A 16,240-nucleotide genomic window follows, 5' to 3' on the forward strand; every position below is an offset into this window, starting at 1 on the left:
AGAGCAAGAAGAAAGGATCCCCAATGGGGTACTTAGCTTTAGAAGACTTCAACTTCAATTTTGGAAATGAAAACTCAGGCAGCGGCTGACTGGTACACGGGTGAACTGCTTCTGCTTCGGGCTCCTCGGCAAGAAAGACTGATGTAATGGCGTCAGCTGCCTGTTTTTATACCACTGACGACCTGACGTCAGTCCTGTAGCGACAGCAACTGACGCAGAAATACTAAGCCTTTGGTATTCGGGCCGACTGAGGGCTATCCCTGGCAGGATAACTCAAGTGTGATGACTGCAACAGTGAAACACGAAGAACATCATACAGTGTCCTTAGCCTGGAACAAACTTCCCCCTAACATCTAGCAAATTCAACACTTAAACAGTTTCAAAAAAGAGTTGAAAAACTACCTGGAAAACATGAGCCCCTGCCCTTGTCTACATCCTACCCAACTTTCACCCCCACTCTTTCTAACCTCTTTATCCACTAATCATACCTACTTCTCTATTTCTTCCTGGGTGTATGCAGATACATTGAAATGGAATGTTGTTATCAATGGCTTCTTTGTAAACTTGCAAATAAGGACCTTTTTATACTTTTTAGTAATTGTATATCAGGGCAATTCTCACTGTTATGTAGTAGTCTTATCTTAGAGAATATAACTAGTAGTAGTTAATTAGTACATAGCAATTGATTTTCTAATTGATAAATTTTTGAGACTTTCCTTTCTTTTCAGTTTTATGTTGTATGAATTGTATCAAACTGTGTTGGAGCTTATGTCGTCGGGTCTCCAATGAAAATGGGCCTCAGGCTCAGTTGGACTAACCCAGTTAACAAAAGACAAATAAAATGATAAATAAATAGCCTATGCAGGATGTAACCCATATAGATTAGGCTACTGCAGCACTGAAAGTGCAATGGTTAACAGCAATGGTTAACAGCAATGAAGTACAGAAGAACACATGGTAGAATGCCCAATTATACAACAAATACTGGTTTATTCCGCAGAGGAAGTCTCTGATCTCAGATCAGCAGATGAACAGTTTTCTACTTCCACTGGGGCATTATCGACTGTTAGCATTCTCCTAAAAAAGTTACTTGCTACAAACACCCTCCTTGGATTAACATACAATTCTAAATGGTACAGTACAATGAAGATGATGTGTACAATTATGTTTCATCAGAACCTGACAATCACTCTTAAAACCAGCAAAAATGAGAATTTACCACAAAAACATTGGACTCATTTCTGTGATTAGCAAGTCTTGCAGACAAAAAAGCCTTGCTTATCACGAATTGTATAAAGAGAAGAAATGTTTTCAGATATACAGAACACAACAGACAATTACAGGCAACGTAATCTTCAACAAACCTGTTTCTCAGAAAGATGTGCTTGGCTTGTTTGATGATTTTCTCAAGAAGTCTGTCATTTTGCTGGAAGGATGTTATCTCTGTTTTATCATAAGCCTGTGGCCCTGATAATCTCAATCTCTTATGCCCAAAAGGGGCTGCAGCTGGGTGTGGCATCAAAGTTGAGCTCAGAGTCTGCTTGTGGACCTGTGAACATTGAGTGATGGCAAACATTTTACATTTTTGAGATACTACAGTGGCGTAACACAAACTGCTTTGAGATTTTCTTATGGAAAAAAAACGCTTGGACAATCAGATACTATAATGTACACAAGATGATATTTTATAACAAGTTTTCAATGAAAGTTATACTAGCAGTCTGAAGAACACTTTACTTGGACTGTTTTTTTTTTTTCCCCAGGCATAAAAGATGATTATACAGCCCTATACGGAAACTATATTGGCCATTTCATCCTTGGCAATACTGAGTTTAATACATGTTATACTAAAAAATGACAAAAATGTCACTGGTATATACTTATTTATTTTATTTATTTATTTTACATTTGTTAACCGGGAAAGTCCGACTTGGGATGTAGCAAATTTTCAGCGGAGGCCCGGGGAGAATCACTCAAGACGTATGTCTTTGAACATGGTAAGAAACTGGAGCACCCGGAAGAAACCCACATGAAGGCAGGGAGGACATGCATACCACTGCGCCATCCATATATGTTTTTATGTTTTAATTAGAGGTCTGTACATATATTTGCCACATGTATACTGCATTTTATACCATAAAAAAAGTGTGTGTGTGCGTGTGTGTGTGCGTGCGTGTGTGTGTGTGTATATACAGGCTTGTTGCTTTGGAACACTACCTGTGTTTCATGATTTTTGGAAATTATTGTGACTGAACTCATCAACAAAGTTTTAAGACTACTAGTTTTTCTTTTTTTTTTCAATTTTATTATTTTTTATTTTGTTTTATATAAACCAAACAGTAACACATACAAGATGCCAAAGTAAGATCCAGTAAAAACATATATATAACATCTCAAATGAGAAAAATCTACATCTAAAGAAATTACAAATATATACAAAAAAACATAACACAAGACTACTAGTTTTTCTGTTTTTCCTCAACACACATGTTGGTAAGGTTGGAACTAGACAGATTCCTGTGCTTGTTCATTTTGTATTTTTATTTTTATTTTATTATTTTTTTTAATAATCCTTGACATAAACTGATTACTATTGAGCTTTAGAAACTAATTCGAGATGTTTTCCAATACCATGCATAATCCATTTTTTTTTTATTACAGGGGAGCTAGAGAAAGTCACAACTTAATAAATGAAGGCCTACATTTGGTCCATATAAAGCTCAGGGCAAAATATCTGCAGTCATGTTCAAATAGTTCATTTGTAGTTTTGGGTATTAAGGTAAGTGAACAGATGTCTCTCAGAATTGTAACTGTCATTTTACACATTAGCAGCATTTTGTTAGTAGTTACAGTAGCTGAAATATAAACCTTTTCTGATAAATCCAAACTGTTTTAGCTCTGATACTGTAAACTCAGTAAACTTGTTACCCTAAGAAAATATGAACTGTCCAAGTTTTATGCAATCAAAGTATAATGGAGTATAGCTTGTAAAACTGTACTGTTTTCAACAAATGCTGGTACCTACTAATATAGGACTATATCCTTTAAATTATTTGACATAAAAAAGTGTGTGTTGTGTTTGTACCTTTGTGTATGTGAATGTTACGTGGACATTCTTTTACATACATACATACACACACACACACACACACACACACACACACACACACACAAAGTAGAGGTACACTTTTCCATACTACAGAAAAGAATATCAGCTTCTCAGCAATTTTGACTTGGTAATAATGTATTCAAAGCAGAATCCATCAAATTGTTGCTCAAAACATACTCTTCTCAATTCTGATATATTACCAGCATAATACACATGTGCTTCTGTGTACCTTTACAACTTAATACTCTCAATTATGACTGTAAAATGATGAAAGTTGAAGTGCGCAAGATCCTAATGAAAGTCAAGCTGGACCAGATGTTCACAGTAGGGAGCATAAAAATAAAGATAAAACCCAAAATATAAGTGTGACACTGCCAGCCCAATCTGGAAGTTTGGAAACAATCATATGTAGTTTGTGATTATTAATATGATTCATATGCTTGTCTTACAAATGTAAGAGAACTATATGTCATGTGTATATTAAACTACTGGTGCAGAAGTGTGTGTAAAGTACTGAGCTAAAATGTAACCACAGTGTACCCTACTGGAAAAGAACAGATATGTATATAAACTATATACCTGTGCAAATATATGTTTTAAAAGTAGAAGCTGGAACATACAGAGTTAACTTGCAAAACTTCAAGAAAATAAGTTGAAAAGTAAAGTGTTTTACGATTGTGTTATCTCAGTGCAGCAAGCAGACACAATGTCTACAGCTGAAACAGAAATAATTACTAGGTTTCAAATGTAAAAGTGTTTGTTTTACGACTTCCAGTTCTAAGCAAACATCTGACAGTTATGTATTTTTCACAGAGAAATGTTAAATTTTGTTAAGTTGCTGTTAGCCTGGGAACTGAAGGCAGGTGACAAAGAGTGATGTCATCCAGGCTAACCCAGCAGTAATATTTTGATATTAATTTGAGAACTCTCTCAGAGACTTTGCATTTTATATCTTGTCTTGGACCTAGACACATCCATCATCTGCATCTGCCTTGCTCTGTAAGCAAGTTATTTAAGGCACAGTATCTTTTAGACATAGATAAGAATATAGTAAAGATTAGTTTAGATGTTTTCTGTATTTATTTGAGACTGTCCTGCAATGTTGTTTTAAAATATTTCCTGTGATTCTGAACTCTGTAGTTACTGTGTTGTTTGAGTATTCTCTTGTTCTTCTATTATTAAATATATTTAAACCTTTCAATTGTGGCTGGTTTGTTTAGAGATATTTAAGTTCTTAGCGTACTTGCATATGTATTTGGTGACAGTATATAGGCCACTCCAATAGCCTTGCTCTTGGTCACACTTACCATTTGGATAACAGTAACATTATGCAGTCAGACTGGGCACACTTTGTAAGGGCCTTAACGTAGCTGATAAGTAGTGGTTGGTGGCAGTGATAACTACCTTATAGTCTGGGTAGAAGGGGACATAGCTAGTAAACCTGTGCCAGCCTTCCCCAGGACTGTCTGTGTGCTTGCATATAAATCAAATCTCATAGTGTGTGTGTGTGTGTGTGTGTGTGTGTGTGTGTGTGTGTGTGTGTGTGTGTGTGTGTGTGTGTGTGTGTGTGTGTGTGTGTGTGTGTGTGTCAGTTACTTGGGCAGGGACATGAAGCACTGGTTGGACAGAGAGGGTGCTGGAGGTTTTGGCTTGACCACTCGGCTGAGATCTTAACCCTATAGCTGTGCCAGTGGGTAGTCTTATTGGAGATATGGAGAAAGAGGCAGAAACCAGCCCCAGACCGACTGTGATCTCTGTGTGCTCTTAAGGGAAATTGTACTTTACTGTGTGTGTACTTGTCATCCTCCCAATGTGTACGTCCCTCACTTGTGCTAGCAGTGAGGATTGAGGCTCCTTGATTACTGGGCCAGTGCAGGGGCGTCACAATAAGTTCTGCCTTATTTTCTTTTATAAAGCATTACATTATAGCAGAACCGAAAAAAGAAACAGGAATTCAAGGTTCAAATGTTTCATACTAAAACCTGAGATGCTTGAACTCAGTGACATTCCTTCTGTTGTAAGATACCAAAACAGTCTACTTTCTTACAAACAAGGACTGATCCCAAAAAAAGGTAGCTTGTAACAAAGATTAAAATATAACTGTGAACAGCTGAAACAAAAGTATTTTTTTAATATACATAAAGTAAAATAAAAATAGTACGTAATAGTCTAGTTTCTCATAAATTTTGAATAGTGTTTTTTGTTAGGCATGAAGTTTGACTGATTAGACTGATTGCCTAGTACTCACCTAAGAACCTATGGGGGTCTGGAATGTGATATATAAAATATCTTGTTCTGTGCCACCTGAATGTGATATATAAAATATCTTGTTCTGTGCCACCTGCCTACAGTACAAGCATACATTTTCTGTTTTGTTTTCTTTTTTCCCTCCAAGGTTACACTAGTGCACCTCATAGACTTCAGTGGACTACGTTACATGACTAAGTTTACAGCAGCTATGGTTTTAGACAATTTGTATAGTTTTTTTTTTTTTTTGGTCTTGTGGGCAGATTTTTTTAAATTTTTTTGTACTATCATTTTTAATGTATTTTGGCAATACAGTCAGGGTTATGTTAAGATTTACTACCTTTACAGTTTATTTAATTTTACATTTGTTAACCTGGCAAGTACACTGGTCTATGGACCTTTTTCAGGTATGACCTGGGCCATGTAAGTACAGAATACATTATGAACGTAAGAAAGTACAACTGTGAAAGAACTTACCATAACAGTATTCTACTAATTACTGCTGCAGTATTACAAAATTGATGGGTTATCTTGCTGAGGTAACCCAGTGTCTTTCTGAGGTACCAAAACCAAAATCTTCCATACACTCATATGTCAGGCGTATGACCTAAGCCCATGGGCATAGTGATACTGAAGTGGGCATAGGAGCATAAGATCCTCAGACTGTCGAAGCCAGGAGACTTTGGAGAAGTCTGAGATAGTACAGCAAAGAAAAAAAAAACAAGGCCCACTTAATGGAGGGGAGAAGGAACTGTTCCCCCCTTGGGCCACAGGATGCATACAGATAAGTGCAAACAGAGGGGTTGGTGGGGAGATGTATTACTGCAACAGTGATCAGTAGGACATCTACTGTTATGGTAAATTCTTCCACAACTGTACTGTCCTTCTTTAGATCACTGTTGCAGTATTCCAATATTGAAGAGTGATTCCCAAAGCTTAAAAGTAGGAAAAGGTAAATGGACTGGGGGCAGAAGAGCTGCCCACCAATCCAAGTAGGGACCTGGCAACGGAAGTCTCTAACCTTGAAAAGCCATCTACTCTGTAGTGTTGTTTAGTGTACATGTCAACAAAGGATCAAGTGGCTGCTTGCAGAATGGCTCGAGAATCAGTGACCTTGAAGAAGGCACCAGAGGACGATAATGTTCTGAGGGAGTGTATTTTTACAGGTGTAGTCAAGGATTTGCCATGGTAGGAATTCGAAATTGAGAAAGATTTTGAGATCCAATTGGATATAGTCTCTGCTTGGAGACCATTTTTCCCAACTTTTCTTCCTGGAAGGAAACAAAAGCTGGTCTGCTAAGATAAAAATCTTATTTGCTGGTGAATATCCAATGAAAACAGAAGTCACTCACACCTGTTCTGTGGATTCGGAAATAAGGTAGGTAAATGTATACCCTGACTTTGAGACAATTCATTGACCACCTTGGGCATAAAAAAATGAAAGTCCTAACACAGACCCCATCCTTATAAAAGATAAGGAAAGGAAAAGTAGCCATAAGGGTGTGAAACTCAGAAACCCTTCTGGCAGATGTAAGGGCCATCAGTAAAATAGTTTTCCAAGTATAAAACTTTAGGGAGGTGAAAGCTGCCGATTCAAATGGCAACAGAGTAATTTTTTTCCATGATGAAGTTTGTTTCCTTGGGGGGGGGATGAATAACCCTCAAGTGGATACAAGTGAAGGACAACTTCAATTCTTAAGAGCATAGGGGGATTAAGTGGCATGAGGCAGAAATGGCACACTACTGTGCCTTTAAAGAGGAATAGGCTAGTTCAATTTCAAGTAGCTCACACAAGTAGCATAGAATAGTAGGGGATCCTCACTTGGAGGGGGTTTTCATTCTTTTTAATCACCAGATAAAACATATTTTCCATATGGAGATATAAGATCTTCTAGCATTTGTTTTTGCACCTCCTGGAGCACCTAAAGCGTGTCCTCAAGTAAATGGTGCTGATAAGGGATTAAAATTCTATGACCCAGAGTGTCACACTGAGAGCCTGTAAGTTAAGATAAAGCCGAGAACACTTTTTCTGTGGAAGTCAAATTTGTAGGGTAACTTGTGGTGACAGCCCCTAGCTAGTTAAAGAAGAAAGGGGAACCAGTGCTACCTGGGCCAGAAGGAGTCACCTGCAAGACTTTTTTCCCCTCACCAGCAAGAATTTTGTCTGTCCCTTTGACTCTTCAGTAGAACCTTTGGGATTAAAGGGACAGTGGAAGGAAAAAAAAAAAAAAGTTATGTACTTACCATAACGTTCCATGTTAGTAGTTCATCTCACCCTTCATTCTTTACGTATGGGTTCGGAGCCGAATGTCGGCTCCGACTCGGCCTATTCACAAGCTGGAAAGCTTCTGATTGGCTCATGGCTACAGGGTATCCCATAGTGCCCCAGCACAATCCCCAGATCTTGTTTGCTGCTAGTAGATGAAATAATAACAACATATAGAGAGAACTCAATACTACCAACAGTCTCTATAAACAGAAAATAAAATATATACATAGACATATGCATAAATATATATATATATATATATATATATATATATATATATACATATATATATATACATCTGATTCTCGGTACTTACAGGATGGGGGCAGGAGGGCAGGTCCTAATGAATGAAGGGTGAGATGGACTACTAACATGGAACGTTATGGTAAGTACATAACTTCTTTATGTTAAGTAGTCCAATCTCACCTTCATTCTTTACATATGGGACCACGTCCCTAGCTCCTCATTCTCGGGTGGCTCAAGAAAAAAACTCCTGAGTACCGTGGAACTAAGATGCTCTACCCCTGAATGGAAGGGGAGAAGCCCACCTAGCCGGTACATCAATATGAATAAGTAAGGCCCTGCTAGAAAAATAGCAGAGCTTAGACTGAGATCTGGTAGACCGACCCTAGAATATTCAGGGTAAGGATTTATCATACGAAAGGCAAGATAATCTATTCAGCTAGAAATCCAGTTATAGAGAAAAACTTAGTAAAAACTGGAAAGCCAAAAAATGGGTCAGAGAAGAATGAATAATTAATCTGAAACCCTAACAATTTTTAATCCATTGCAAATAAAAAGTAATGTCTATGTACATCAAGGTGCACGGTAATGATGTAAGAACCCCTGAGAGTCCTGGTGAGAGAGGAAGGACTAGTAAAAGGGGGCACCTTGTGGATATAAAAACTACAGATAAGGTGGTATAACCTGCAACGCCTGCAATCTGACACCCGTTTGGCAGACACAATAACCACCAACAAAGGGTGTACATGACAAAACCTGAGGAAAACCATGAGAGAGAAGGCTCAAAAGGCAGAAAGGTTTGTCCGAACAACAGCAAATTTAATTTCAAGAGACCACAGGCTCTTGATCAGGAAAGTTTGAAGCGTGGCACCTTAAAGTAGGATTCTGTACAATAAGTGACAGGAATTAGAATCTTGGCATCTAGAGGAAGATTTGAATAGCTGCCAATCGAACTCCCAAAATGGCAGCTGCCAAATTCTTGTAGAAGGAGCTCAAACAGGAAGAAAACCCAAGCTACTGGAGTGAAGGTAATTGGGGTGAACATTAAACTACTCCCTCCTAATGGAGAAATTTTCCGTTTAACATAATATAGTCTCCTAGTGTAAAGGTTCATGATGAGATGCCTGGATATAAATCACAGACAGAGAAGGGACCTATAAATCACAGACAGAGAAGGGACCTGAAGTCTGCCTATAGGTAAAACTGGCTCAGCCCCTTAGACAATAAAGACCGTGCAAGAAGGGGAAAAAGTTTTGGCTGCTGCATTTAGTATTGATTGGATTAGCAAAGGATTGCAGTAAGAGTGACCTCACCTGCGGAAAAAAAAAATTGTTTTGCTGTTTTGCTGTCAGAGATCTCTCGTGATGCAACAGAAGAGCTTTGCTGGACTTATGGGCTATAACCCTAGTCGTCAATGTGATGAACATGGACACCAGAAAAAAAACTGGGAAGATAACGCTCATTCCCAAGTCACATACCCTCTTGACAGAGAGGTTAAGATGAGGTTTTGCCTTGTTTATTGATATAACATAATACCGACAAGCTGCCTATCTGAAATGCAATAGTTTACGAGGGAAGAAGGACGAAAATACTTCCAACACCCGGGATATAGCTCTCATCTCCATAATACTGATATGTAGGTGAGCTTACAAAAATTGACATATGCCTTGAACAGTCCTGCCAAGGAAATGCTCCCATATAGAATCTGTGAGGAATCATTAGTTGCAGTGCAAAAAAAAAAGAAATAAGGGCCCTTGGTCAATTGCCCATGTAATGTCCACTAAAGGGAATTCCGGAGGGCATAACGGGAGGTTCTGAAAGGACCATAGGAACGACATGGGCCAGTGAAGAAGTCTGTCTTCATGGAGCTATATGAGCATTTCTGTGCGTATAAAAATCACGGAAGTGGTAAGGGACAACCCGAAAAGAGAATACAGCTGGAATGCTAAACCTCTCCGGTGAAAGATAACAGGTGCCATACCACTGGTGACATCCTGATATTGTGGTGAAACCAAGGTCAGAGTACGGAACCGAAAAAGACTGCTAAGGCAAGGTGGCGGCCTCTAGGACTTCTAGAATAAAATCCTATGTGTCCTCTGAACTAGACCATGACTAAAAGGAGCAGAAAAAAAAACATACCTCCACTGCAAGGAGTATGTGAGTACTGAATAAGAGAGTTCTTTACCTAGTGTTTATCCATGAGGAATGTTCAAAGATAGACTTAGCAGAAAAATACTTTGGCCTTATCTGTCCATCCTCCAAGACACTTCCATGGTGAATGGACAGAAGGAAGAAACAGATAAGTCTTCTGGAAACTGGTTGTATGGAGTCTCCCAACATTCGATCCACCACAAAAAACTTTAGTGGATCACAGGGTAGAGGCAATCCCAAGGGAACAAGTCAATAGCTAAAACCTTGAGGCACCCTCTCACCCTCCTGACAAGAGGACAGCCACGAGTATGATGAATACAGACTCGGCCTCAGTCCATCATAAGGACAAGTGGAACCAAGAGTTGAACCAGAGGCACCACGTAACCCGGATCCAACTATCTCAGTGAGAAGGAGAGACAGAGAGAGAGAGAGTCTCTGCCGACTGGAATGGAGCGAACAATATTTAATTAAAGCAGTAGACTGAAGATGTCAGCACTACTTACTCTTCACCTCTTGCCGATTCATCTATATGACATGATAGGGAGTCGCATCTCGTAGGTATGGGAGACTTCTGGCCAGAAGGACAGTAAGGATCCATAGACCGGTTCTAAGATATTATCCCAATATTCTTACAAGGTCAGTGTTAGATAGTTCTAGACTGCGGAACCGGCTACTGACCCATAACGAACCCCACCTTACCAAATGTACTCTCAATTGGTTGTGGTCTGTGGGGGGGGGGGGTAAATGTAGGGGATCTTACCTGGAGGGCACTGGAGACTTAATAGTTATGGAAACCGGTATGGAGCGTACAGACCGGCTCCGAGTAGCAGAGTCAACTGCTGTTATCAATAGGTTCAGAGATCGGTTCCGAAATACCTGTAACCGACTCTGATACCACCATGATGCTATCCTTCAGCTCCGAAGGCTGAGGAGTCGAGAAGGCAGATTCGGACTGTTTGGAAGGTGGCTCCGAGACACCAACCGGTGCAGAAGGCCTTTTCGAAGATTCAGATTTCCCTGATTTAGAAAGGATTAGATAGTGCTTCCTCAAAGGATGGTTTCAATAGACCCTTGAGTATGAGTTTATTCTTTCTCTCCTGTAACAATCTTGGAGAGAAAGCATGGCAGAACAAGCACGTGTCCTGCAAGTGGATGGCCCCTAGGCAGTAGACATGGCTACTGTGGTCATCCGTCAAAGACAACTTTTGGGAGCATTTCATGCACTTTTTGAATCCGGAGGGTTTATGCTCCTTAATTTCCTTAGACATTATTACACACACACAAAAAACCCAGAGAGATGGAAAGAAGAAAGAAAGAAGACTAGGTCCTTTAACTAAAACGGGCCTAGCCCTACAGAAAGAGTTACACGAGGACTAGGTCCTCTAACTTAAACGGGCCTAGCCCGGTGTAGAGAAAAAAGGGGTAGGTCTTCTAATTTAAAGAGACCAGAAAGGAAAGCTCACTTACACAGGAGAAACCATAAATGACAATAATAAATGTCTATGTCTAATAGCAGGTAGTCTACTAGGGAGGCTGCAATCCTAGTAAAACACAACCGGATCCCAGCCAAAAACAATAATTTATAAATAGTGGAAAGGGTAAATGTCAACAGCAACCAGAACGGGTCGAAATAGCAACAGACAAGACAACAGGAGCCCCTGTTGACTAAGAGTGGAAACCGCCAAAAAGCACAACCGAACTTGTCAACGCTCCCCGTCGGCTCCATGGGCAGTGGAGCTGATAAGACAGTTTTAGCCAGGTAAATACTGGATAATACCACATAAGTGCAATTTCAAAGGTGTGCTCTCATACGGCTCCCAAGGGCCCGGGAGTCGAAGAGACAGATAGTACAACTTCAGTACCGCTCTCAGTCGACTCCGAAATCTGCGAAGCCAATGAGACGGATTAAATCACTTGCAATACTGCCCCAAGTCAGCTCCGATATCATCGGGGCCGAAGAGATCGACTATGCACAAAGAATGTTGGTGAGATAGAAGTACTTAACATCTGCAACTTCAAAGGTATGCTCTCATATGGCTCCACGACCAGGGAGTCGGAGAGACAAATAGTACAACTACGATACCACTTTCAGTCAGCTCCAAGACCATGGAACCGATGAAACGGTTTAACGCACTTGCCATACTGCTCCAAGTCGGCTCTGAAGGCATCAGAGCTGATGAAATTGTCTGCACCCCCAAAAACTACTCTCCTTCGGTTCCATACGTAAAGAAAGAAGGCGAGATAGAACTACTTACCATTACCACATAAGTGCAATTTCAAAGGTGTGCTCTCCTAAGGCTCCAAGGCCCAGGTGTCAGAGAGACAGATAATACAACTTCAGTGCCGCTCTCAGTCGGCTCCGGAATCCGTGGAGCAGATGAGATGGATTAAATCACTTGCAATACTGCCCCAAGTCGGCTCCGAGATCATCGGGGCCGAAGAGACCGACTATGCATAAAGAATGATGGTGAGATAGGAGTACTTAACATCTGCAACTTCAAAGGTCTGCTCTCATATGGCTCCACGACCAGGGAGATGGAGAGACAAATAGAATAACTTCGATACCACTTTCAGTCGGCTCCGAGACCATGGAGCTGATGAAACGGTTTAACTCCCTTGTCATACTGCTCCAAGTCGGCTCCGAAGGCATCGGAGCCGATGAAATCATCTGCACCACCAAAAACTACTCTCTTTCGGTTCCGAGGTCTGTGGAGCCAAGGAAACAGTAAATTTGCGACTTGAATACCACTCTGAGCTGGCCCCAAGATCTGTGAAGCCGAAGAGGCAGTATATCCCTAGAAGAAGGAACCTGTAAAGGAAAACCAATTATAACTAAAAATATGCAGACACACTTCAATAATTAAACTAGCTGTATTAGAAATGGTAACTAACTATGTAGAGAAGACCACCAGGAAAGTTCTCCTACTTAAACATAATGAGGTCCCACTGGCGAAAAGACGAAGGACCTCCGATTAAAAATAGACCTACGGCAGAACAAACTAAAAAAAAAAAGAAATTCAGTGTGAAGCACCCACCAAGCCACACTGACAACGTGTAAACAATTCGACCATTCCAGGTTGAAAGATAAGGAGCAAGGAAAACATAAACTCTGTCCCGCTACTAAACACTGAACCAAACTGAAACATCTAGCACACAGGATATCACTAACTAAGAAGGCCAAGGGGCCAGAATATAGTATAAATGGCACCAAAACGGTGTCAAAAACGCTAAAGGAAGTACTGATATAATACGATTATCTTAGGTTAAATTTTGAAAACAATAAGAGTAAAAAAAAAAAAAACAAATGAAGAAACTTAGCCAGAGCCAATGTGAAACACAACCAAACTCGACGACGTGGCAAATGAGATCTGGGGATTGTACTGGGGCACTATGGGATACCCTCTAGCCATGAGCCAATTAGAAGCTTTCCAGCTTGTGAATAAGCCGAGTCGGAGCCGACATTTGGCTCCACACCCACATGTAAAGAATGAATGTGAGATAGGACTACTTAACATGAGGTATTTCCCTTTTCATCAGAAAGGGACTGTGTCTAGCCTCCAGGCCTGGGGACAAGGAGTTGTGGAACAAAACAGCCTGAGCTGTCTGTTCTGAGTGAAGGTGCATAGGTCTATTTGATGAATTCTTCATCTGTGGACTATATCCAGGAAGTCTCTCTCTTTAGCATCCATTCATGAGGGTCTTCTACAGACCTGCTTAGAGAATCTGCACTCATGCTGTCTATGGATGGAATGTAAATTTCTTGTAAGGCAGATATGCATACATAGCTTGATCCCATGTCAGAAGAGCTAACCGGCCTAGCTGATAGGACTTGGTCCCTTCCCTCATCTTGTCTGTGAAAATCCTGAGAGATCCTGGGGGGCATATGTGAGAAAACACCTAAAGGGCTTAAATGTGAACCCTCGCTTCTCTGACACTGACATGTTCATTCCTCTGTTTGGGGGACCACTGGCCCTGAAAAGATAAACAGCCTGTCCAGGCTCACCAAACCAAGTCGGACGTATCCATGTGTTGTTCCTGGATGGGAGTGGCTGAGCAGAATGGAAGGCCCAGATGTAAATGGATACGAGTAGTCTACCACTGTAACTATTTCTTCAGAAAGGGCAGAAGTGGGATTTGAAAGTCCAAAGGATGACAGTGTTGAGACCAAAGAAATGTCAGGTACCAATGCATCTTTCTCATGTGTAGCTTGGCAAAAGGCACCACAGGAATGGTTGCTGCCATCTAACCCGGGGTTCTAAGAATACGAGTACAGTAACTGAAGAGAAAGCAGGGAATGAAAGATCGTGGAGAGGGACTGACCTTCCTCTTGGGGAAGAAAGGTTCTCATCAGCCAGGTATCCAGTCTGAAACCCAGAAAAAGAGAGATCCTGGGAGAGGAAAAAGAGAAGATTTTTGGAGGGTGAGGGTGAAACCCAGTCTCTCCAGAACTGAGATGCACATACAGAGTGTTATGAAAGATTGCTTGGATGAGAATATATTCTAGGATGCAAAAATCTGAATTCTCTGAGTTCTACAAAAGGCAGTGGCTGGGGTAAGGCATTTTGGGAAGACTTTGGTAGTTTGCAAATAAGCTGAAGGCTAAAAACAGAGAACTGAAAGTGTGATGCACTGAGAAGATTTCCGCAGGTGGATGAATGGGAATGTGCAGGTATGCATTCTTCAAGTCTAGGGAGAACTAGAAAGGCTTGAGGAAAGATGAAAGGAAGAAAAATTTGTACTAAGAGCATTGTGAAGGATGGTACCTCCAGAAAGGTGTTGAGGTGGGATAAATCCAGCTTGGGCCTCCAAGTGTTCTCTTTTCTGGGGACCAAAAACATATTCAATAAAAGTCTTTTCCTAGATGCCTGTGTGGCACTGGTTCTATGGTGCCCTGGTCAAGGAGATGCTTTAAGAAAGGAAAAAGAAGGTGGATTTGACTGGGAAGGGGATACTCCTTAATGATACAACCTCCCCCCCAAGATATCTTATAACCTTGCTGAATGATGGATAAAATACACGTGTCTGTACTAATGAATTCCCAGGCTGGGAGGGACAAGGTTAGCCTTTTTTGGCAAGGGTGTTCGAGGACCAAGGAGGGAGGCAGGTGGCAGCAATCAGCCAGGTTTACATGTCTGGAAAAGGAATTTTTCCATACTTGCAGTGTCTGGTAGGTTTGTCATGATTTTTTTTTTTCTGTGCTGCTTCCTGCCCTTTTGAAAAGTGTTTCTGATCCCTGCTTACAAAGGAGATGAGTTTAGCCAGGAAATTTATTTAATAACTAGGTACTGATGTGAAAAATATTTGTTTAAAATCTTACACAGTTTAATTCATTTCTTGCCGGATCTTAAAGTACTGCTACCAAGTGCCAAAGTAAAAGACTGCTATGCAAGTGGGAATCCAAAAGCTTAGCCTTAATATCCTCATTGAGGGAACATAGACAAAGCGATGCAAATCTTTTAAAAACTGATACAGTAGTTGCAGCCCTGGAAAGAGACTCTGCAGCATCATGACTTCATTCAATGACATATACTTCAACCTGAGTAGCTTGTCCAAGCATAAAAATCACTTATTGCTTAGTATCAGAAGCCTGAAGGTTGGCCATGGTCTTGTTTAAATTCCCTAAAATGGACAGAAAGCATTTAGTCATTTGAGTGTAGTAATATAAAGATCTGAAGGCAAGAGTGCCAGAGGTGTAAAACTTCTTACCATACGTGTCCACATCCCTGAGGTCACTGTCAGATGACAGAACATCAGCCGATAGCAGAAGCTTAGCTCTGACGAGTGATGAATGAAAAAGCTGGAAGTAAAACCAACCAACGTACCAAACATGAACTAAGAATTGCTACACTCCATGAGGGCTCACTGAAAGAATGCAGCTTGGAAGTGGATATCATGATGGTGAGGAGGAGGATGGACATCCTATGTGCCCAGCAGACAGATGGAACGGCAGTGCAGCAAAGCCACTTGGCATGGAGTCCCGAGTCTATAACACAGGAAGAGGATAACAAACTAGAAATCATGTGGGAATCATGGTGAGAACAGGCTTTAGAAGACAGTAAGGACTGTCATCAGAGTTAGTGACAGACACGTGGCAATCAGAGTTCCGGGAAAGGATAGGGTACTATTCATAATCTCAGCCAATGTCTCACAGCAGGCTTGTGATAGTGATTAATAGAGTGCATTTAAACAGGAGATGGAGGACCTACTAGGTAGAGCAAGCC

General features: G+C 40.7%; 1 protein-coding gene across 1 annotated transcript in view; it reads right to left on the reverse strand.

The window, feature by feature from the left end:
- The window catches only part of MED17 (mediator complex subunit 17), a 717,849-nt gene that overhangs the window by 240,673 nt on the left and 460,936 nt on the right, over positions 1–16,240 (reverse strand). Inside the window, exon 8 of the mRNA XM_044072197.1 lies at positions 1,365–1,549. Coding sequence (XP_043928132.1) covers positions 1,365–1,549 — 185 coding nt within the window. The remainder of the gene's footprint in view (positions 1–1,364; positions 1,550–16,240) is intronic.

Source organism: Protopterus annectens, chromosome 5.part0, assembly GCF_019279795.1.
Source record: "Protopterus annectens isolate FY-2018-M chromosome 5.part0, PAN1.0, whole genome shotgun sequence".
Taxonomy (NCBI): Eukaryota; Metazoa; Chordata; order Ceratodontiformes; family Protopteridae; genus Protopterus; species Protopterus annectens.